The 24,102-nt window shown below is 43.3% G+C and overlaps 1 protein-coding gene across 5 annotated transcripts in view; it reads left to right on the top strand.

The window, feature by feature from the left end:
• TBC1D30 (TBC1 domain family member 30) overlaps positions 1-9,224 on the top strand; it is a 68,996-nt gene extending 59,772 nt beyond the window's left edge. For 3 of the 5 annotated variants that reach the window (XM_031462779.2, XM_064491735.1, XM_010994211.3), the window contains 2 exons: positions 1,943-2,149; positions 5,595-9,224. In XM_031462779.2, coding sequence (XP_031318639.1) covers positions 1,943-2,149; positions 5,595-6,364 — 977 coding nt within the window. In that variant the 3' untranslated portion in view covers positions 6,365-9,224. The remainder of the gene's footprint in view (positions 1-1,942; positions 2,150-5,594) is intronic. The other 2 variants (XM_031462780.2, XM_031462782.2) reach the window with 1 other exon arrangement.
• Positions 9,225-24,102: the final 14,878 nt, after the last annotated feature.

Raw genomic sequence — 24,102 nt, 5'->3', positions numbered from 1 at the left:
AGTGACCAGAAACTTACTATCTCAGAAGACATTCTACTAGATTCCTCTCTTTAGCATGTGGTTTCTAGTTTTGAAGAGATAAGCTTGTCCTGCCAGTTCTGTTAATAGTTCTTCTCTTCAGAACAAAGCAGAGCAAGTCAGTCTACTCCCTCTTCTGCAGGATGTCTCTAAGGAGGACAGCTGTCATGTCCCCCAAAGCTTTCAGAATTTCTTAAATATATACCTTCCAAAAAGTTTAACATTCTGTAAATTCTCCCCTAAATGTCCCACAGTTTGGTAGTGTCCCTCTTAAAATGCAGTCCTCTGAGTTGAATGCCATGCTATATTTTTTTTTTTCCCTTACATGGTCTGGACATTATCCATGTAATGAACTCTTTTGAAGCACTTCGTGGTTCTCCCACGAGTGTTCTTTCCTGTCTTGGGTGGCAGCTCTTCCTTTAGGACATTTATTCTACCTCTCCTACTTGAAAGCCCATTCTCTTTGCTGAAAAGGACAGAAATAAAAGATGTCAGGCACCTCTGTAGTCTCTTTGCCATCTGCTGGCTTTACACTTCCTTCTCAGTGTCATTGGGCTGTTTTCTCGGTTTTGTTCTTCTTGCTTAGAAGACTTATCTTTTGTTCTCCTGTTTGTTTGTTTTGTTGTTGTTTTGGTTGTGGTAGTTTTGAGTGTGTTCTCCAAGCCTCAGCTGGTTTTGAGTTTGAACCTGCTTAGTGGTTCGGTTCGTGCCTTTGAGTGTATGTCCTTGGTATGCACTCCCCTGTCATCTTTTAAAGTGGCTTTTAAAGATCTGAACTCAGCAAGAGTCCTGTTGATTTTGTAATGCCTTCCACTTCCTCTTTTGTTGCCTAAATTTCAGCTTTTGGTTTCTAGCCATGGGATCAGTGTGTATATTTAACTCTTAACATTTTTGCATCTGCCTTTCTGTAGTCTGCGTCTGTGTTCCATTTCCCCCCATTCTTCCTGGGCAGGTCTGTGCTCTAGGATGACATAATCACTTTCTCCAATGTTTTGTCATTATCTTTCTTTGTTGTTTTTACTTTAGTTCACATTAGCTAGTCTCCTTTTAATTTTCCTCTCTTTAGAGAAGTATTTTTAGTTAAAAAAAAGAAAGTTTATCAGGTGTTCAGTCTTTGTCTGAATAACACTTTCAGCAGATGTTAGGATACTTGAAATCCCTCATTAATCTTTTTTGTTTTTAAAGCTTGTCCCCAGGCCAGTTTTACACATTATGTTAGAAAAGCCGTGTTTTATTTCCCTTTTACCTGTGCAGCATGTGAATGAATGTACTCTCACACAGTACTTATTCCTGTTTCTTGGATGTAATCTCAGTTTTATTTAAGGGACAAATCTAGTTGTGGGTGTCACAGGAGCAGAAGCCACATCAGATATGACACACATGGTGGATAGTCAGGAAATGCTTGTTAAATGAATAAACACATTCATTTCTATTGACACTGTGATCTTAAGTCTTGATAATCTTACAGAATGTCGTGCTATTTTTAACTTAAAAACTCGCTTATAATGACAGACTAAACTCTGCAAACTATTAATCCCTTGTAAATCCTCATGCAGTCATATGGAAATCTGTACCCTGACTTTAAACCTCTGGAGTCACATTTTTCTAAGGACATTTTAGAAAATGGCAGTGATTTTTATCTGGAAACGGCTGATTTTATGTCCATGTAACACACAAAGTGGTAATAAAATCAAACAGTGAAGACAGCTCGGTTCAGACTCACAGGCTAATATGAAAATGCAGGAATGTTTTCAGGACCAAATAAAAACAAGGATTAGGCAAATTCTAGTGTACATTTTTTTTGTGGCTCAGAATTTCCTGGAGGTTAAGATGCAACACAAGGTTATACAGTGTGATCGATTCCCAGTTAGTTCTGTTCTCCTCCAGTGACACTGTCTCTGTATCTCTCTGCCCTGGAATACAGAACCAAATGGGGACCAGAGTCTGAGGTCCAATAACATTGCGGAGCTGAGTCCAGGAGCAATCAATTCCTGCCGAAGTGAATACCATGCAGCTTTTAACAGTATGATGATGGAACGCATGACCACAGATATCAATGCGCTGAAGCGGCAATATTCTCGGATTAAAAAGAAGCAGCAGCAGCAGGGTCATCAGGTGTATATCAGGGCAGGTAATGTGCTTCTCTGAGTCAAGTTCAACTCTGTGTCGTCCTGTGAAAGGAAGACCAAGTATTCCCAGGGTGGCCTGGGAATGACTGCTCCCTGTGGCTCAGCACCCACCAGCACAGCGGCAGGCACAGCCCAGCACAATAGCCTCCTTATCTTCTCACTTTTTAATTGTTCCTTAGGCTCTAAAGAAGAATAAGACCATGGCTTCTTTTTAGGTCCTAAGGACCAGGCAACTGATGGTATTCAGTGCGTCTCTACTATGTGTGCTTGTGGAGAAGGCTTTACAAATGATTAGAATGTTGCAAAGCCTTGCAATCCTTGGACTTGAGACATTCTAGAGCTATTGCTTCCTAAATTTCAGGCATTTGAAAGCAGAATTTAGTCATCTGCACACTAGTAAATTAAGCTGTTCCCTAGTCACGTAAGTAGTAATGTAACAGATGTGATTGGGGGGAAAGGAGAAGTCCATGACTGCGCCTCGCCGATGGGTTAGCAGTGTCTTGGGAGTCTGTTGAGAACACGATTGCACTGCAGTTGGAAATGCTCTTTTCCAAGGATTGTCAAGCTTCTATTTTCCTTTAAATTCCCCAAATCCTGATGAACAATCTGCTTTATTGTTTAATATATGCTGGTTTGGGAATTGGTTTGTCTTATTCTGAGTGAAATCCTAATGAAAATGATGCCTGTCCAGAACTAACCAAGATGCACATTTGGCATGTTTTTAAGAGGCTTGTGAGCATGTGACTGGTCTTGCACAAAAACTGAATTTACCCTCCACTTATCTGGGAGGAGTAGGCAACTTCTTCAAGATTCTTAGTTTATCCTAAATCATTAAATAAGCAATCACAAAAGAAACTAACAGCTATAACACTTTACCTTTCAAAACATTGGCATGCCCATGTCCTTATTTGCTCTTAAATCTAGGCAAGGACAGATATTCTTTTATCCTTTTAAAAACTGAGGAAATGGCGATTCAGGAAGGCTTAGCAATTGTCTAGGATTATATAGCTACAGCGAGTGGCCAGGCCTGGGCTAGACCCCTGTGCGTTCTGATTCTTTATATCGTTCTTTTTCATCTGCTTTCAAAAGCTTTTGGTGACCTTGGGGAGTGATGGAAATGATAGCTCTCTTGATTGTGGTGGTGGTCTCACTGGTGTATACATCTATCAAAATTCATCAAATTGCGCATCAACTTCATAAAATTGAAATACGCATAGCTTACAGGAATCACACCACAATAAGGGTGTTAAAAAATAAAAAGCTTTGGGTGAGATGGTGAACAACTGCTACTGCGTACTATATCAGCCTAGTATCTGTACTCTAGTCAGGGATCAGCAAACTGTGGTCTGGAGGTCAGATCCTGCTTGCTGCCTGTTTTTGTAAGTTTTTATTGGAGTTTTATTGGAAACTCCAATAAATAAAATTTAAGTTGTATTGGAACACAGGCATGCCCATTTGTCTGCATATTGTCTGTGACTGCTTTTGCGCCGCAGTGATTGTAATATTTACAGTCTTGTCCTTTACAGGAGAAGCTTGCCGACCGTTGCTCAAGATCATGGTTTACGTGGTTCTTTTTAGGGAGAGATTGCTGCTCAAAGGCAAAGTTCGAGAGCATTGCTTCTCAAACTTTGGTGTGACTGTGCATCACTTGGGGCTCTGTTAAAATGGAGAATCTGCTTCGGTAGCTGTGGGGTGGGGCTGAAATTATGCACTTCCAGTAAGGCCCTAGGTGATGCCACTGCTGCTGGGTGGGGATCGCACTTTGAGTAGCAAGGTTTTAGAGGAGATGGTATAGGATAGGATTAGCAGTACAGGTGGAGAGATTGAACTCAAGTGAGAGAGAAAAGTCCTAGCTTCTGAGATTTAAAGGAAGGTGGTAAGGATGATGGTTGAGGTTCCAGCTTCTTAGGTTAGGGAGGACAGTAAGTTAAGGCATTTCAGATCTGAGAGCTTCTGTTTTTGTGAAGAAACTGGAGGAAACGTTGTTTGCTTGGGAGTAAGTTGAAGGTTGGGTGGGAGCTTAAAGTAGTGAAGATTTGGATAGGCTGTTGGAAGCAGTAAGAGAGAGAAAGACGTTTGTTCAGAGGATTGAGGACCTAACAAAATAGGAAGTTATGACTTTGAAGGGATATCTCTCCACATGCCTGTGTAATTCCCTCCTCCCTCCCCTCTCCCAGCAGCTATTAGCAGCTCCCTTTTTGGAAAGAATGTGCATTGTGGATCTAGAGTGGCACTTTGCAGGCACGTGTGATAAAGGGATGGGGATGTCCGGAATGTGTGGCTATTGGTGAGGTGTGGTCCAAGTGATCAGCCGTACATCTATCTGGGTAGGGGTGTAAGTGAGCCAGAGAGACACTGAAAAGTTACGAGAAGGTGGAGGGATCGAGGAAACAGTCTCTAAGGTTCAGTCCCAGGTATAGTTAGATCGAGAGTCTGAGAGCTGGGAGAGTCAAAGAGAAGAAGAGGAGAGTTAGATAGTTTTCATGTAAGGCAGGTCGGGGCAATGTTTAGGACGGAACTGGGCAGGCTGAGGGACTGTGCAGACAGGTCAATCACAGAGACAGTAAAGTGACCGAGGCAGGTAGTAGGAGACAGGGTGCAGAGGAAACAGTTGTCAGAGTTTCAGTGAAGATTGGACTGTGAGCAGAGGTAGATAGAGGACAGCGGTTGAGAAGCATGGGAGGGAGTTCAGCAACAACACAAGGTCGTTCACACGAAGCTGGAGGGGCCTTCTCCCTGTCGATCGCCCTGCTGCCGCCATCCCCAGGGCCATGAGTGTTGAAGCTTCATGGGAAGTAGGGGCTTGGTCACAGCCACAGGAGAACCGTAATACTATCAACAGTGCCCTCCAGGAGAACACAGCTTTTGGTGCTTTCCAGCTTTCAGTTTGCTTTCAAACGTCCATTGAGGACACAGGAGTGGTTTTTCATACCTGAGACCAGGCACTGGGTAGCTGTGACTTCACTGCATTTTTACCACCTTCTTAGCACTTCTCTCATTTTGCTGTCTCTCACTTAATAATATGCAGTGTGTTGTTTTCCTACATCTTGGAAGCTGACAGCTGGTAATCCATATGGTCATAATGCTTGGCTTATTGTTTTAAAAAATCTTCAAAGATTTCCTAGATACGAGACTTCCGAGGCTGCTTCTCAGAGACAAAATCTCTTCATAAAAAGCATTCGGGAGTCTGGATTCTACTTAGTAATAAGGGGTCAGTCTGTTCCTTTTTGTATTCTTGGCCCCTTGTCTCCTCCTCTTTGAAAAGGAAGGAATTGGTACCCCAGGCTCTAGGATTGAATTCAGTTCCTGCTGCCTTCAGTTACACAACTCTGCCCCATACCTGGGAAATATGTGGGATCTGGGGACAACCTGTTTGTGACTCCTGTTCAGTGATGGCTGTCTGTCTCTGTGGTACGTTTTCACACAACCTTTCAACGTTTCTTTCAGACAAAGGGCCAGTGACCAGCATTCTCCCATCTCAGGTAAACAGCTCTCCAGTTATAAACCACCTTCTTTTAGGAAAGAAGATGAAATTGTCCCACAGAGCTGCCAAGAATGCTGTCATCCACATCCCGGGTCACACAGGAGGCAAAGTATCTCCTGTCCCCTACGAAGACCTTAAGACGAAGCTCAATTCTCCCTGGCGGACTCACATCCGGGTCCACAAAAAGAATGTGACAAGGACCAAGAGTCAGCTGGGCTGCGGGGACACCATCGGGCTGATCCAAGAGCAGAATGAGGGCGGCAAGACTCACAACCTGGGCGCCGCGGAGGCCTTTTCCTCCGGTTGTGCCGCGACAGCTGGAAGGGAAGGCGGCAGCTCCGACGGGGGCCCGGGGAGGACCATCGAAGGGCAATCCCCGGAGCCGCTGTTCGGGGATGCCGATGCCGGTGTGTCCGCCGTCCAGGTGAAGTTAGAAGCCTTGGAATTGAACCCGATGGAGGATGCTGCTGGCCCCGAGCCCAGCGTGCACATCCCGGAGCCGCCCGATGCACCTGGAGAAAACAAGGCCACCCGCAAGTCTCCCCAGGGCGGCCCCCCGAAAACCCCCATCTTCAGCCCCTTCCCCAGCGTCAAGCCACTGCGGAAGTCCGCCACTGCCAGGAATTTGGGATTATATGGTCCTACGGAAAGAACCCCAACCGTGCACTTTCCTCACATGAGCAGGAGCTTCAGCAAGCCCAGCGGCGGGAACAGTGGCACGAAGAAGCGGTGACGTCGCTCAGAAACCGCGCACCTGCCTTCACCATTTCACGGTGGCAGGAGGGTTCCGGCGCAGTGGCTTCAGAAGAGCATCACTTGTCCAGTGAACACGAATAGATTGGTTCAGAGATGAGCAACAGTCTATAAAGATGGGAATTGGAAGTTTTATAATGGGAGCTAGAATGGGAACATCTTCCCATCCACCGATCACTAATACAGTGGGTTCTTGTGGTGAAATAAATTGTTGTGGTTTTAACGTGTGAAGTTTTTCCAACTTTTCATTGTGAGCTGTTGAAAAAAGACTTTGTATCTAGACTGTTAACCCCTTTTCCTTTCTCCTGTTCTGAGGGCCTGTGGGATCCCCGTGACTACCCCCTCCCCAAAACCTTCCAGTTCTCTGGGTGTTTTCAATACTCAAGCATGCACACACCAGCTTGCTAGGTCAGAAACTGTAACAAGAAAGTAAGTTTCTTAGTTGCAAAAAAACTTCCCCATTTCCCTCTTCATGCCCTACTGAGGGGAATGTTTGTATGTGTGTGTGTTTCCTTCTGTAGTTTCCTTCAGCCAGTCTCAAAACTGGTTTTTATCCTTCCACCAAGGTGCAGGAGAAAAATCTAGACAGCCTTTCTTTCACCTTCTATTTCCACCTGCAAAATGAAGAAAACCTTTATCTGTTGAAATGAAAGTCGATCACCAACTTGAAGATCTTATGCAGAGGACACAAATGGGATAGGCATTAAGCATGTGCTCTGAGCAGCTTGCTAATTCCACTAAGCTTTCCCCAAGGTTGGTGTTCTCCTCTTAAGGAGAGTTTTGGTCCTCAGTGGTGGGGTGATTAATGGGCTCTACATGGAGCTTGTCTGGCATCCTGTGCCACACAGCTCATTTACCTACCAGCTCTCCACTGCAGATGCGGGAAGCCTCTGCTCAAAAGCCAGAACATAGCACCTACAACTGTTACTTGAATTTTGTGCTTTTTCTTGATTGAGGTACTTTGTTGAGTACTTTGTTATTGGAACACTGCCTTTCCCTGTAGAAGGCCCCAGTGCTTTCTGGCTCTCTCTCACCCATTCCTCCCCCCGTCCCAGCGGGTCAGAGACACCACCTGTTATCCCCACTATGCAGATGGGAGCTCTGAGCTGCGCAGAGGGGAAGTAGCACTTCAGATACTCAAGGTCAATATTCCCGGTACTCAGTGTGACTCGGCCACACCCTCCGGTGCAATCGGCGGATTTCATGCTCTTTATACACAAATGCATTGGCTACGTAGGTTTTAGAAACCAAGACTGGGAAACCATTCGCTGCACTCCCTCCTGACTCCAAGGACCTTTCTCCAGATGGTACAGAGTCCTGTGATGGTGTTTCATAAAACCAGCTCTGACCTTACCTGAAAAGGTGGTTCATTTTAAGAATGCTTTACGTAGCTGCTATTTGGCTGGACGAAAGGCTCACTCCTCAGTCCCCTCCTCCCACCATCACTAGAAGAATAGACTCAGCATCTTTATCCTCTTCTCAAAAACCTTGGCCAGGCTTGCAGGCATTTTGTTGATGTGGTCAATATTGATTTCAGCTTAACTGGATTGCTAATTTGGAAACCAAAGCTTCAGTTTTAGGAAGGGTTTTTACTATGAGAGGTACTAATTTTTATATAAATATAACGTGTGAAGTTTATATAAGAATGCTGTCGTGCGGGCTTTTTTGAACAGAGAACACAAGAATGATGTGCACAAGAAGAAGAGTTACCCCTTTTGTGGTGTTTTTACCCGCCAAAGAATTGAAGATGGAAAATATGACTAATAAGTTATTGCGGTTTTGATCTTGAATTCCATGCCATCCGAAGTTAGTATGCAGCTTCTTAAAAAGCAGCCACGCCCACAGCCTGTGTCTTGAGGAGGGTGTGTAGGTGGAGAGTCGGGATTAATTTGCATATGCCCCTCCCCCCACGCTGGGCTGAGACCCACTGCCTTTTCCAAAGTTAAGCAAATGACACAGTTTTCTTCTATCTGCTAAACTTTACAGCTAAGAATGATTCCACCTTATATTCTTTTCTCCTCCCCTGCCTCAAGTGAGTCAGAATAGTCATGGTCTCCTTGAGGGATGTCTGACTTGAATAGAGAATTGTACTTTCTTCTCTTGAGTCAGCTCCAAGTTCCCAGCTCCCAGAGGGTCTGGGTTCAGGGACACGGGTAATGCGGTGTAGCCACTTACTACAGTTCTGAGGATTGTGCATCACTGTCTACCAACCGCCCTTAGGGTCAGGAGCACCTGCTGTACCAGTTTCCCGGTGTTGGTCTTCCTGAGAAAGGGATGGGTGAGATGGCACGTGGTTTGCAAGAAGTATTTGCTGAATGAATGAATAAAATGACTGAAAGGATAATAGTCCTTTGAAGTAAAAATGACCTTGCTGGGATTTTACAAACCGACAGATTCCTGTTAAAGCACTCTGTACCGTTAAAGTGCATGCTTGTACTATGTCATCACCATGTGAATTAGTCACTTTATGAACTTTGCCGACTTTAGGAAATAAAGAACTCTGCTGTCACCTCTACCACACAGCATGTACGAAGACCACTATGGACTTTCACCTTCCTTTGTATTGGACACTGTATGCCAGCACCAGAAGTACTTACCAAGTAGTGGTTCCTTTATTGTTTAGAAATGTCTGTGCCCTGTCAGCACTTAGGTCGGGAGTCAACTCCAGATGTCTCTGCACCTCAGTCCTCTTCGAAAAGCCTCCAGATAATCTAAACCTAGATTGTAATGTCAACCTATAGGGCTGTAACTGGACTATTGTATTCCCTTTTTTGGTCTCTCTTGTTCTGAAGAACTGTATTGATTACAAAGATAAATGCATAAAGATTCTCATGGTTGTAGCTATTGTGAATTTTTTTTTTTTATCTGAGCGTGTGCGACGAATGCTGTTGTGACATTCCCCACCCCCTTCTCTTTTCTCTTCAGCTTAACCCCGCCCGGGTCATGTGAACCAAGGAAACAGCCCAGTAAAATCTATCTGGGTTGCAGGATGGCCTATGATCTGCCAAGGACTTGGCAGAATGATGGGTTCCTGAATATAAATAAGAAGTTTCCTCAAGAATGTCTATATGTGTGTGAATGTATGCGTGTGTATTAAAGCTACATGTAGATCTGTCATTTTTCTTTGTTATAATAAAACCGAGCAATAAGGACATAATGTAGCTTTTTGGTCTTATGGCTTCTAGATGAACAGAGAGCCGTGGTCCGGCTTAGAGCTGCTGCCGCCTCCCCTCACACAATCTCCCTTCACTCTTTCTGTGCCACTTTCTTTTGCTGCCCACAGCCATCATCTGAGGCAGCATTTTAAATATGTTTCTTAATTAGAAAAGTGACACAGGTTTTAAAAAAATTTGAAAAACAGCACAAAGAATCACTGGTATCCTAGCATGGGTCTTTCCAGTATGTTCTTTTATGTGTGTGTGTGTACACCCATGCCACTCTCTGCAAAAAGTTTATACTGGGGAAACTAGCTGAAGCTTTCCTTCCAGCATATGCTCCTCCCCAGCATCGTTCTCAGGGGCTAGTATTTCATAATGTGTTCATGCCAGAATTCACATATCCAGTGCCTTGTTGTCAACCAGGTGGTTTTTCTTTAAATTGAAGTATAGCTGATTTACGATATTGTGTTAGTTTCAGGTGTACAGCAAGCTGATTTGGTTATACACATCTATCTGTATTTGTACAGTTTTCCATTATAGGTTGTTATAAGATATTGAATATAGTTTCCTGTGGTATGTGGTCAATGCTTGCTCATTACCTACTTTATGTATGGTAGTGTGTATCTCAGACAGGTGGCTTTGATTGTAGATAGTGCTGGAGAGAAGACCCTAATACTTATATCTCTGTGTACAGCCCTAAGACTTTTCTTAGGGTATATTCATCGAGGTGGAGTTGCAGGGTCAGTAAGTATGTGCATTTAAAAAACAAGTATACGTGTATATAGTCAAATTGCCATCCTTAAAGATTGAACTTAAGATACAAGCAGTCAACGAGAATGCCTGTTTTCCTACACCTCTGGATGAGGCAGTAGTTTCTTTCTTTTTTTCCCCCTAGGACCTCCAGCATTGATAGAAGCTGTGATAATGGGCATTCATATTTCATTCCTGACTTTTAAGAAAACCTTTAAGTAAGATGTCTGCTGAGATTCCTGGTAGGTATCTTTTAGCAGGTTAAGGAAAATATCTTTTATTCTTTGCTCACCACGGGTTTAAAAAAAACCAAACCAACAAATATTAAAATTTATCAAATGATCTCTAATTACATCCTTTGAGAAGGAAAGGCTAGTCCTTGGGACTTGGTAACTTGAGCTTGAGAAAGTACCAAGGTTTCATCAAAGAATAGTAGACATTTTAGAGTTGGAAATGATAGCAGTTAAGGTTTTATGTGCAAATTTTCATTGCAGTGTTAAATTTACTAGAGGACATTTGGAAATAATGGAAACATCTGAGAATAGGGGAAATGGTTGAGTGAATTATGGTTCACCCATAGGGTGGAAGGGCAATGACCCATGAGTATCTGCGTTACTGAAATGGCAGTTATTTATCATCCACACGCAGCTGTTCAGATGACAGTTTTGGCCAAGTCTGGAGTCAGGGTCACTGGGATACAGCCATGGATGGGAGGCCCTTACTGGATAATGGCTAAAAGCAGGACCATGCAGTGTGTCTTCCACAAAGGCACCTATGCTCAATCAAATGGGGACTGAATGGAGACCCATAGACTGTTGGGGTTGGATCAGCTCCCATGAGGTTCCCTGCTGGCTATCTCCTGAAGCTGAGTCTACTTCTTTTCTGGTGCTCAGCTCTGATCAAGCCCAATGACCTTCTGCAAATTCATGCTCTGTCCCATTCTCTTCATTCCTTCCAGCACAGGCAAGCCTTTTCTGATTGCTCCACTCTGCATTTCAGTGCCCTTCAGAGTCTTCTTTTTAAGGTTAAAACCCCAGAAATGTGACTGTTTCTTAATATCTACGTTCCTTCTGCATATTCTTATAACACTTCTAGTTTTTCTTTAGGCAGTGCTGATCACTGCGAGGGAGGTGGATCATTTTCCCAAAGGGGCCGACAGCTCTCTGGGTGAGAATTAGGTAATAACTCAACCCAGTTGTCTCCTAGCCCCTGGGAAGTCTAGAAATCTATTAAAACAAAACAAAGCAACAGCAAAACAAAAAACCTCCCCTGGAAATTCTGATACTGAATTAGGTTTGGCAACCACTGGTCAACCTATTTTAATGGTCTTTCAACTAGTCTCTCCCACCCCACCCCACGTCTCTCTGTTGCTGTGGCTACCTATTGATGCTGGAATGATCATTCTAAAATGAGAAACTGATCAGACTATTCCTCTGGTCAAAATCCTTCAGTTGATCCCCCATTGTCTGGAGGATAAAAGCTAAAACCTTTACCTTAGTTTGATCTGGCCCGTAGCTGTTTTTCCACCTTATTTTTCTACCGTCTTTCCCGTTCACTGCCTTCTGCAGTCTATCCTTACCAGCTAGGTAACATCAACCATTTGTTGAGGTCCTGTCTGCTAGGCACTGTGCTCGCTTCTTTATATGTGTTGTCTCACTGGCATTTTCTTCCCAAGAACCTCACAAAGCACATTGTCCATGTTAGAGATGATAAAAGTGTAGTGAGTGGTTGTGTCCTTGGCCACGGTCACCTTGTGGTGAATAATAGAGTCTTGATCCCTCTGGCACCAGAGCCTGAGCTCTTTGCTTTGCACTGTCTGAGAACTTTGCATACAACAACCTGAAATTCCCTGAGAGCTCCTTGCACTCCCCACACCTCTGCGTGGTCATTAACCTCTGCCCAGAGCACCCTCCTTGCTCCAGGTTGCCTGGGAAATACCCACTCATCATTTTAGTCTTATCACACACAGTAATAGGGTCAGATCCAATCTATGCCACTTTCTGATAATACGGCTTTGTATAAATTTCTTAACATCTGGGACCTTCTATTTCCACATCTGTGCAATCAGAGTAGTTTCAGCCTCATTGTTGTGGACACCTGCTGTTTTTGCTGCCTAGAATGAACTACCTTCCTTTGGCAACAATGCCCTGATTTTGCCTTAGGAGTCAGTTCTCTTAAAACTCTCTGCATGTGTGTCAGGTGAGGTGGATGCCTCAGGAGCACAGGGCCCAACATAAGCCACTCAGGACTCTCCATCTTCCCCCTCCATGGTGTCTGATCTTTGGTCAAGCACATGGGCAAAGCCCAATTCCTGGGCTCTTGTTTTGAACTTTTGGGGAATCTGACTTGCTTATTTCTAGTGGATTTGAACCTGGAAGGAAAAAACCCAGGATTGCTGCTGGAAGCCGTCTTGTAATCATAAGGGGAGAATTTGTTGGAGAAATGAGTCAACACTGAACAAGCAGAGCTGAGAAACAGAAACCAGGCCCTTTTCATATCAGATGACCCCTGGATCAGGCCATACCTGAAGCTAAATTAACCTCTCTACACCATTTATTACATCAGTCAACATTCTGATTTTTGGTTTTAGCCAGTTTGGTCAGGTTTCTATCATTCATATAAAAAAATTTGTTCATTGAAACAGGGATTTTATGAAGATTACAAGTTAAGAAGGCAAAGTAGTGGGTACAGTCAATAAAAAGTAGCTAATATTTTTATTTACAGTGATTCAGACCACTGTATTATTTTTGGCTCTGTCCTCCCCATCATAACAACAGAGCATAAATTGGTGACAGAGTCAGAAAGTGTGGTTCTTGTTCTACAAAGAGAGTTCTTCCCTCCAGCCTCTGAATCTTCTTTGGCCTGTCTCTCCTTGTCGCAGAAGGAGAGGTGATTCTGAGTATGAAACCATTTTCTGCCAATTTAACCTGTCTTTCCAGCCCCATCCGCGTTCACAGCCAAGTCCTGTGGAGAGCAGAGCAACCATAAGCAAAACGTGAAAGGGTTGTTTTAACCAAATTCCACCACATTTGGGAGTCCAGGCAGCATACTTGTGGAACTGTCCCCACAGAGTGTAATGGAAACAGAGGGCACCCCTCAGCCTTTCTCAGGTGCCTAGGCAGCTCTGTCACAGAGAGGCTGCAGCACATCTCTGTGGGTGTCTGCCGGGAAGCAGCAGGGCTGGGTGGAGGAGGGATCTGCAGGGCTCGGCAGGTGGGAGCACCCGCTGGGAGCACACCTGTTTGGGAACACAAGAGAAGCACCCCTTGAGGATTTCAAGAAAACCTTGCACAGTGTTAAGGGGATGGGAAGACTTTGTAGGCCCTGCCTTAGTGTATGTCTGTGAGAGCAGTGGTTTGCGTCATTGCTGTTCCAGGGACTGTATGTATCTGGACCCCAAATTTGCTGAGTCTGTGAAAAAGTCAGGTCACATGTAACTGTCATGTGATAAACTCCACAAACATACATGCAACAGAACCTAGTAGATGGTGAAAAGCTTAAAGATTTTTTTTTTTCTGTTTTTTGCATATGGAGCTGTGGACCAAGTTTCTAGTGCATTTTTCAAGTGAGAAACATATCAGAGTCGTGGAATCACTTAATATAAAAGTGTATTGGAAAAATGGGATCACTAAATGTCAGACCTGGAGATCATGTAGCTCAGTGGTTTGCAATATTTTTAAGCAACAGAACATTTACAAAATAACACTTTCACTTTAAAAAAGGAGTATTTGCACGTGGTGAAAATGTAAAATGTACAAAAAAGTACATAGGAAAAACGAGGTCTCTCTTGTCTCTTATCCATCCAGTCTCCCCATCCACTGGAAACCGCTGCTGCTGTTTTCTTGCATACCCTTCCAGAAATGCTTTTTATGCATATTCAAGCATATTCACACAGACATTTTCATAAGTAGTGGCATAATAACCTTCTGAAACTTTTTCACTTACTGTATCATGGAAGTCATTCCATAACTGTGCAGGTAGCGACCTCATTCTTTGTAACTGCTGCATCAATTTCCACGTGACTGTGCACAGTGGATTTATCCTCTTGTCCATTGTTGGAGAGTTTGTTTGCTTCCAGTTCCACACCTACAGAATATGCATATTCTTGTATATCTGTTGTTATGTTGTAAATGAGCAAGTTTAGCTGTAGGATAAACTCCTAGAAATGGGATTACTTGTTAACATTGTGCATTTTAGATTTTAATAAAGCTGCCAAATTACTGTCCACAAATGTTCTATAAATTTTTACTTTCATTGGTGATGTATGAAAATACCCAATTCCATCTACCCTCACATTACTCAATCTTATCAAACTTTCTGGTCAGATATTTGATGTACATTTAAAAATATGCTTGGGGTTAACATTTAAAACTCATTTATATATCCTTTGTTCACAGCCTTTGCTCATTTTTTTTTTCTTATTGATACAAGTTCTTTATGCACTAAGAAAAATGTCCTTGTCTGGAATGTGACTTGTGATATTTTTCTTACTTTGATGATTATCTTTAAATTTGTTTATGCTAATTTGTTGACATATATACACATTTAAAAGTATTTCTTATTTTTTCAAATTCATCAGTCTTTTCTTTTATAGCTTTTGGGTTTTGTGTGATATTTAGAAAAGCCTTCTCCACATCTTTGTAATTATTTGAAAATTCTCTTTTTTCTTCTACGACTTTTATGGGTTTCACTTTTCATGCTCAAATCATTGATCCATCTGGAATTTACTTTTGTATAAGACGTGCACTAGGTTCCATCTTAGCATTTTTTTCCTAGATGGCAACCCATTGGTTAGAACACCATTGATTAAGTAATTCATCTTCCCCTTATTGATTTGAAATGCCTCTTTTATCCCATACTAAATTCCTGTATGTTTTAGGGTGTATTTCTGGATTTTTCAGATCCACAACAGAACCTTGTATTCAAAGCAAATCTGAGCAATTTCAGAGCCACTCTGGTTGGCCAGGGGGGCAGGGTGTGGAGGGGCCAAAGCCCTCCCCACTTGGTTTTGCTCTTGTTGCCTGAGGTCACTGTCAAGCTGCTCCGTGGAGGCCTTGGGGTCCTGGAGAGCAGAGTGTGAGAGACCACTGATCTGGCCCACTCTCTTTTTCATGGATGACAATGGTAACTCAGAGTAACTGAGTAACATACTATGATGTTCTGGTAAGAACGCTGTGTATGTCCCTTCCCTTCCCACGTGCATGGAGTGTACCGTTGACATAGGAGTTGTGAGGGAGTCACAGGAAGCTGACCAGAGAGCACAGAGCCCGCAGGGACCACTCCCGGGCTGCAGGTCCTCACGCAGATATTTGAGGGAAAGCTGTTCCAGGCAGAAGGAACAGCAAGTAAAAAGTTACTGGGATCATATGTGTAGATAAGAGACATAGGTAGAGAAATAGTAATAGTCACAAGGTAGATCTTACAGAGAGACAGAGACAGAGGTAGATCAGATAGCTCTGGAGATAAGAATGTGCTTCACCTAAGGGTCAGAAAATTTTCAATTAGCGTCCTGTTTATATTCGTACAAATATGTTACGTGTGTTAAAAATTTGGCAGCCAACAATTGACACATCATATTGTTTTTATTTTCCTAGCGCTGCTGAGCTGCGTGGAATTGCTGCAGAGTGTTTCCAGTAAATGAGCATTTCCTCCAGAGACCCCCTCTCCATTTGGGCTGCTTTGATTTGGGTTGTGGAGCCAGCAGCTCAAGGTTTTGATGGATACGGTAACTTTCCAAGTTTCTACAACGACAGGGGGTGGGGTGGGGAGAGAGAACCTGTGTTGTAGATCCTTGTGGAGGGTGAAACGTAGGCTCTGCACTCAAAGCAGTCAGTCCCAGAGAGCCTGGTTCTGCCCTCCGTTTAAACACTGTCCTAGAGATGTTCTCTGGAAGGAACCCACTCAGGAACCGTCCTCACTGGGTGCAGAGAATGAACTGTTGCTTGAGTTTGCCTTGGTAGTGCTTTTGGGCATCATGGAGGGACATAGTGACTATGATGTCACCTTGGAGTTGTATTGAAGTGGCTTGAAAGGTCAAGAGAGGAAAGAATATGTAAAACACTTTTAAGAGGGTTTCAGCATCAAAATTTGTGTAAAGGCTTGCCAAAAACAGCAGGTCAACCTGTAATGTAAAAATAGCAAACTAATGATTAAGTCACATCCAACCATTGGATTTCCAGATTTTAAAAAGGTGTTTTCTAAAAAAGGAATTATAGCAAGCTACCATTTTATTTTCTTTGAATTGACTCTCCCAAAAAAACCGAAAAACAAAAAACTGAAACAAACGAGAAAAACAATGACAAAAAACAATTAGGTACCTCAACCCAGAGAGATGGATGGATTCTGTAATAATATTATTAGTCACAACCGCATTTCGTCCATGCGAGGGAGGTGGAGATCTGGCCTTCTGTGGGACCTGGGTCTGAGTTTCTGAACCAGATGGCGTAAGGTAGGCTTGGGTGAAAGGTCTTCCTGCCTCCTTTCAGCAGGGCAAGCTCATGGCTGCACTAGCAATTGTGTTTTCATGTCCAGGTCCATTGGGTTTGTAGTTTGTGAAAATCCTCCCAGATGCTGACAATGAGCTGACTTGGGACCTGTGACTCTGTCGTACTGATCTTGACAGCGGAAAATCTGGACTGATGCAGTGGGCTACAGCTGCAAACCTCAGAGTGTGGTCTGGGGCTCCTGTGGGTCTCTGAGGTTCTTTCAAGGGGTCCATGAGATCAAAACTATGTTCATAACAACACTAAGACGTTATTTGTCTCTTCCACTCTCATTTTCTCGTGAGTGTGCAAGGCGTTTTTCAGAGACTAGATGATATGTGGCATTAGAACAGATTGAGTGCAGAAACAGATAGGAGAAACCAGCTGTCTTAGTAATGAGACATGAAAGAAATTCGCGGAAGTGTAAAGCAATGCCACTCTCTTACCAGATACGTTTGTTTTGGAAAATGGAGCTATTTTTGGTAAAATGTTATTTATATTAATGGGTTTATAGTTGTCATTTAAAAAAGAATACGGATATTTTGAATTGACTTACAAAACAGTAAATATCAAAAGATATAACACATATAAATATCTTCAAGCTCTTTAGGGTCCTTATAATTTTTAAGAATTTAAAATTTTTAAGAAGTTAAAGGGGACCTAAGACAAAAAAGCTTGAGAACTGCTGGTCTATGGGATAGTGAAAGAAGATAAATCCAAGATAACAATAATTATTTTTGAGTGCTTCCTGTTTGACAGGCACTGTGCTAAGGGCCTAACATGGATTACTTCCTTTAACTCTCATGACCACCCTAAGAGTGGGTACTCGTGTTCCTTCTTATGTTACAGGTGAGGAGCCTGGGCCTAGAGAGAATAAATAAGTTTCTGAGCGTCATAGAGCTTGAAAGTGGCAGAGAGTGGAATTGAGCCCCAGGCAGTGTGGTTCCAGCTCTCACACCCTAAACCACCTCGTGATAGTGCTTCTAGAAGCCCGTGTCTTCACTTGCTCTCTTGTGTATCCCCTCCCTAGTTAAAAATTTGATATGATGCCAGAGGCATAACTCAGAAGAAGTGTACTGTGGACACTTAAAAGATCTCCCCATGTCTGAGTCAGGGTCACCTGCAGCAGTGGCTGGTCTCCCGTGGTGTGGTGGACACCACGTGGGCACCTAGATCCCCAAATACTGAAACTCACAGTGGGGTCTCTCCCCTTTCAAGTTAGCCTTGGAGCTGAAGGGTCGTGATTATAAAACAAAGCCTTGAGGGACAACTGTAAGAGAGAAAAAAAAACCCTCACAAGAATCAGTGGAAGGAATCTCATTTCACAAGTGTCTTAAGATTCCCCACTATTTAAATAAGCACTGGACATTATAGTTGATGTATGATGTTTGATTTGTGCAACATAGACTAGCAGCAACTTTGTGGATCTGCATTCAGGGAATCAACCTCGGCTGTACAACGGCTGAATGAATGCATAGTTAGCTATATTGAGTGTGTAGTAAAGCTCTTCATGCATCATTTTAACGATTCCTTGTCTTACTGACTTTCTATTTTCCAACCAACTTCCCATCAGATCTGTTTGGATAAGAGGTACCAAGGGAGGGGGAGAAGGATTGGCTTTTTTATTGTTTTTTTCTTTTACTAAGCATGGATGTGATTAACTTTTATAACCACAAGGTGTCACTGTCGCCTCATGCAAACTGCCCCTGTGGGTGGTGGTTGGGGGGTCTAACCATATGCGGGGAATTTTATTCCGAAGCATTCAGGGTGTTTGTGTGAGGAAGGGACCTGGAAGGCTCCCATTGTTGTCCCCTGGCCCCATCCTCCCATCTTATAAATTACTTAAAAGGATGTAGAATTGGCTATTGGATAAGGAGCACTCAGGTACAAAGTTCCCAGCCAGAGATCATTGTTTCTTGAGGGATGACTTCAAAGTCAGCTTCAAGCTGAGTATGAGGGATGATGAGGGGAAGCAAACGGTAGGGCTGGTTTAGGCGTAAGGCAATACCCAGTGTCCAGGGTTGGTGTCTCTGTCACAACAAGATGCCCCACGGGGCTGCTGTCCTCGGCTGTGCAAAGGGTCAAGTTGCAGCCTGGAGCCCAACAGCCTCCCTCTTTGAAGAAGAGGGTGCCCAGCAGGGGCTCACATTGCGGGGGCGGGGGGAGCGGGACTAGCCGCGGAGAGAGCCTCTGTAGGACCCGATGTCTGTTCCAGGGACCCCAGGGCTGACAGGGCCCTTGGGAGTCATTCACTTCAATCTCCGTCTTAGTACAAGCCGCCCTTCGGTAACACCCCTGGTGGGTGAGCTGGAGCACCCCCTGGAGTACTCTCCGTGCTAGGATTCCTCCTTCGCTGGGCATCTTGCCTCACTGGAGGGCAGCTCTGTCAGAAGGTGCATTCTGTGTTAAGCTGACACCCACCTCCTTCCAGCCTCCCTTAATCATTTCTCATATGATTTCCAGACTCTTAATATCCGCTCAGGATACTTATTTATTGAGCAGCTTTAGGTCCAAGGCCCTGTGCTAGCAATCTGGGGCGTCCTCTGGAGAGTATTAGGACTGCTAATGTCCTTCTTACTGGGTCTTTCCTGGGATGAAACAGAACCTTCCAGGTGAGGTCTAACTCATGCCAAGTGTAGGACAGCTACTTCACTTGATCTGGAAGGCTTCCATCTAATAAGGTTGTATTAACTTTTTATATATTATAACAACGCGGGTTCACTTGATGTTCAGTTGGGTTTCAGTTCCCAGGGCTCTTTTCTCAGGACCTGTGTCAGGGCCGTTTTTTCCATCCTAGACTTTTTTTGTTTTACAGAAATTTTCACTGCAAACCAGGTTTTTAATCTTTATTCATCCATTCATTCAATTAGTGGATGTTGGGTACCTCACAGTCAATTATTCTACCTTTTCTTTCATCCAGCGTAACTGACCCTCTCAGGGCTGGGTCATTCTCAGATTCGGAACGAATGTCTGCTCTGAGTTCACCCTGCTTGCTAGAACATGGCTGTTTGTACTTGTTTGTTCTCCAGGAAGGTTGGAAGGATCTAACTAATTTTTATGGAATGTGAATGAAACCTAGCTTGGGTTTGGGATTCTGTTTATCGTTGTGTTGTAAAAACAGTGATTTAAAATGTTCAAATTGTTACTTAATTTCACATTTTTAGTAAAACTTGATATATATAGATATGTGACTATGTTCAAGTTCTTAGAATAGTAATGTATAGGAGATAAATCAGAAATAGACACTATGGAAGTATAGGACGTTCTATATACCACGTGAAGTGTTGTTGGTATTTAGTTTCTGGGGCTCAGTTATTGTTTGGAGGAAATATGACCTTGAAGTCTCTTTTTACTATAACCACATGAAATTCTGCTTTAGAAGGGTGATCAGAAGCTAAGAACAGGCAGCCTCAGCTTTATAGGGGAATAAATGTTTCCAGGAAACCATCTAGAAATACACCAGGCATCTCTTTTCTTGCAAAGACATTGACCTGACTTCCAGTTCTGGTTTCATTTGTGCCTTGTTGGGGTAATCCTCTAATGCCACACTGCTCAGGTCAGTACTCATCTGTATCCCTAGAAGTGATAACCCAGTCAAAGTGGTTCCAACACTCATAAGTTTTGGGCTAAACCCTTGAAATTAACTGACTAATTAATATATTATCTGAAAGACCTCAGATCGATTATTAAATATTATTAGCCGTTTTGTGTTTAGAGGGTTTTGTTATGATGAAGTTTAAAGTTAGGAACAGCTCTTTCTCCTGGTTTTGGTCCTTAGTTTGTCATTTTGATAAATGACAAGATTAATAATTAGATAATGTTGCAGTTATTACATTTCAGATGTTACTCATATGTGTTGACTTGGTATTTCTGTGTAAGTGTGCCCTACCCCTGTAACACCTAAACTTTAAGTTTACTTAATTAAACTGTGATACTACTGCAAATAGGAAAACAGATGAAATTCAGTGGAGACAGGACTCTGAACCATTAGAACTGTATGTGATAATTAAGCACAGGGAGAGAAGAAATATTCACATTGCCCACTGTGTTCTGTTATGCAAGGATATTATATGTTTCCTAGAGAAGTCCCTAAAATCAGTCTGGGTTTAAAAAGGAACTTTTGACTCACAGATTCCAGTTCATTGATAGACAGTTTTCACGTAGCTCGCAGGACACGCCACTCCCTTGGTCTCCTCCCTCCTGCCTACTGATTGCTGCTTGTCCGTCTCCTTTGCTGGTTCCTCCATTTCTTTCCACTCATTTAATATTGGGGTGCCCCGGGGCTCAGCCTTTGATCCTCTTCATCTCTATCCACCCCCTCAGTGACCTGCTGCAGGCTCAAGCCTTTATTTTTTCATTTTTTGCGGTAATTAATTTTTCAATTTTTAAACAGTTTTTAAAGGTTGCTTTCCATTTATAGTCCTTACAAAATATTGGCCATATTCTCCGTGTTGTGCAATACATCCCTGAGCCTCTCTTACACCCAACAGTTTGTGCCTCCCACTCCCCACCCCTAATATGCCCCTCTCCTCTCCCCTCTGGTAACTAGTAGTTTGTTCTCTGTATCTGTCAATCTGCTTCTTTTTTTGTTATATTTACTAGTTTGTTGTATTTTTTTCAAGTATCAGGGAAAAAGTTTAACTAAGTTGCATTGAATGTTTAGATAAATTAGGAAGATTAAATTTTTTTTACACTATCGATGCTTCTAATCCAAAAGTATGTTTTATTTATTTATTTTTCAAAAGTTTTAAGGTTGTTTTCATTTTGCTTATGCAAATCCTGGTTAATATATATCCATCATTTAAAAAACGTTTCAAAGTTTTGTTTTTACTTTTTAGTTTGTTGTATTTTTTAGATTCCACATATAAGTGATCTCATACTGTATTTGTCCTTCTCTGCCCGACTTATTTCACTTAGCATAATCAGGCTCTTGTCTTTAAATACCATCTGTGTGCCAACAATCCCCAAATTTATGCTTCCAGTCAAGAATCCCTCCGAATCCCAGACTTACAGATCCGACTGGCACACAACATCTTTGTGCAAGAACCTCCAAACAGGAACTCCTGATCGTGCCTTCCAAACCTTCCTCCTGAGCTGTCTCATCTCAGGCGGTCATAACTGAAGGTGTCAGTTTATAAGATCAGCGAGGTAACAAGTGGCCAGACCTCGTGAGAACTTACGAGGACTTTGCCTTTCCTCTGAGCAAGATGAGAGGACAGCGGAGGGCTTTGGGCAAGGAGTGAAATGATCAGACTGCGTATTTTAAAAGACTCATTCTGGCTGCTTTGCTAAGAATAGACAGTGGGGGCCCAAGAATGTAACCAGGGAGACCAGTTAGGAGGCTACTGCAAAAACCCAGGTGTGAGATCATGGTGACCTGAATCAGGGTGGTAGCAGTGGAGACAGTGAGAAGTGGTTAGATGCTGGATGTCTTTTGAAGGTAGAGTTAGTAGGATTTCTTGGCAGGATTCAGGGTGTGAAAAAAGAGAGAGAGATCAAGGATGGCTCCAAGACATTGAGTCTGAACGAGTGGAAGGATGGGGTTACCTTCAGTTGAGATGGGGAAACTACATGTTGAGTTTGGGGTTCCATTAGATATGGAGGTGAAAGATTTGAAAGCAAAATTGAATATTCTAGTCTGGAGTTCAGGAGGAAGGCCTGGGCTGGATAAATAAATTTGGGGATTATCAGCACATAGATAGTATTCAAAGCCTAGAGACTGGAAGAGATCACAAAAGTCCAAAATATTTAGAGGAGGATTTCCTATAGACATAGAGCAGTGGTTCTCAGTCCGAGGTGATTCTCTACGCCACCCAGGGGATATTTAGCAAGGCCTGGAAACATTTTTGATTGTCACCACTGGGTCGGGGAAGAGTTGCTTCTGGAATCTAGTGGCTAGAGGCCAGAGATGCTACTATGCATAGGGCAGCCAGCCCCCTACAACGACGAGTTATCTGGCTCCAAGTGTCCATAGTGCTAACGTTGAGAAAGTGTCGTGTAGACGGAAGAGGGGAGATTGAGGACTGAGCCTGGGACACCCCATGACATTTATTTGAGAGGGGAGGTGGAAGAGAGGGCAGCACGGGAGATTGAGAGGGAACAATCAGGCAAGTGGGACAAAACTGAAAGGGAAGACAGTTTATCAAGAAGGAGGAGTGTCAGATACTTCTGATAGGTCAAATAAGATGAGAAGTGAAAATCAATCATTGTGTTTAGCAACCTGCATGCCTTGGGTGACACTTCAGTGCAAGTGGTGGGTGGGTTTGAGACAGAATGCACAGAAACGTATTGGAGACAATTAGTACTGAAAAGTCTTTGGAGAGTTTCGCTGTAAAGAGGGCAAAGAAATGAGGCAGTGGCTGAACCAGAGGATGTATCAGAGGATTGGGCATGAGTTTTGAGGGCTGACTATGAGACCAGAAGCAGGAAATGAGGCAAGAGCCCCAGAACAAAAGCCAAGGCAGATCCAGGTTGAAGTGATTCAGGACACAACTCAAGAATGAGGCAAAAGTCTAGGGACCCATTATTCTGAGGTGCTGGCTTCATGGGTCAGAGGCAGGCCTGCCGGCTTGGGCCAAGCTAGACTAGACCGTTCTTTACATGCTATCCTGTCAAATAAAGGGCTGGAGCTGAATTTTTCAAAGTTATTCAACCCAGGATTCCCTGTTAAGTGGAACTTCTCTGGATGAACTTGTTCTGTGTTGGTTTGGACATGGAGGTAAATTTCGGAGCAGTGGATGTCTGGACGATTGCTTTAGCCCTTTATCTGCCTCCGCTCGCTCCCTTACTCCCTTCTCTACTTCCAGTGTGATCTTTCTCGGTGTTAATCCAACTGTATCAGTCTCCTGTCTAAAAATGCTTATAGCTTCTCATGACAGTCAGGATAAAAATGCAGGCTTTCTTATGTGCCGTACAGTGTTATCCTGGACCTAGTTCCGACCCGTCTTCCGGCCTCGTGTCCCGCTTTCCTCTGCCTTGTTAAGGTGTACTGGAATTCCTGCTGTCTGCTGCTCCACGCACACCAGGCAGTTTCACACCTCCATACCTGGGTCATGTTATATATCTTTCTGAAACACACGATCTACTTTCCTACCCTTGGCCAATCTTTGTTCATTATTCAAGACTCGTTTCCTTTCAGAAGCTATATAACTTCAAACTATATTTGGTTGCAAGTGACTAAAAACAGTGGCGTTGCTACTGCTCTGGAGTGGGAAGATGAGGAAGACAAGGCTGTTGGGAGGTCCATGGAGTGGAATATCAGATGCTCGCACAATCTGTGCTTGGAATAACTGTCACCTGGCTGGGACTGGCAAACCTCCACCTGGTCT

This window comes from Camelus dromedarius, chromosome 11 (assembly GCF_036321535.1).
Source record: "Camelus dromedarius isolate mCamDro1 chromosome 11, mCamDro1.pat, whole genome shotgun sequence".
Lineage (NCBI taxonomy): Eukaryota > Metazoa > Chordata > Mammalia > Artiodactyla > Camelidae > Camelus > Camelus dromedarius.
This window is presented reverse-complemented; position numbering and strand designations above follow the sequence as displayed.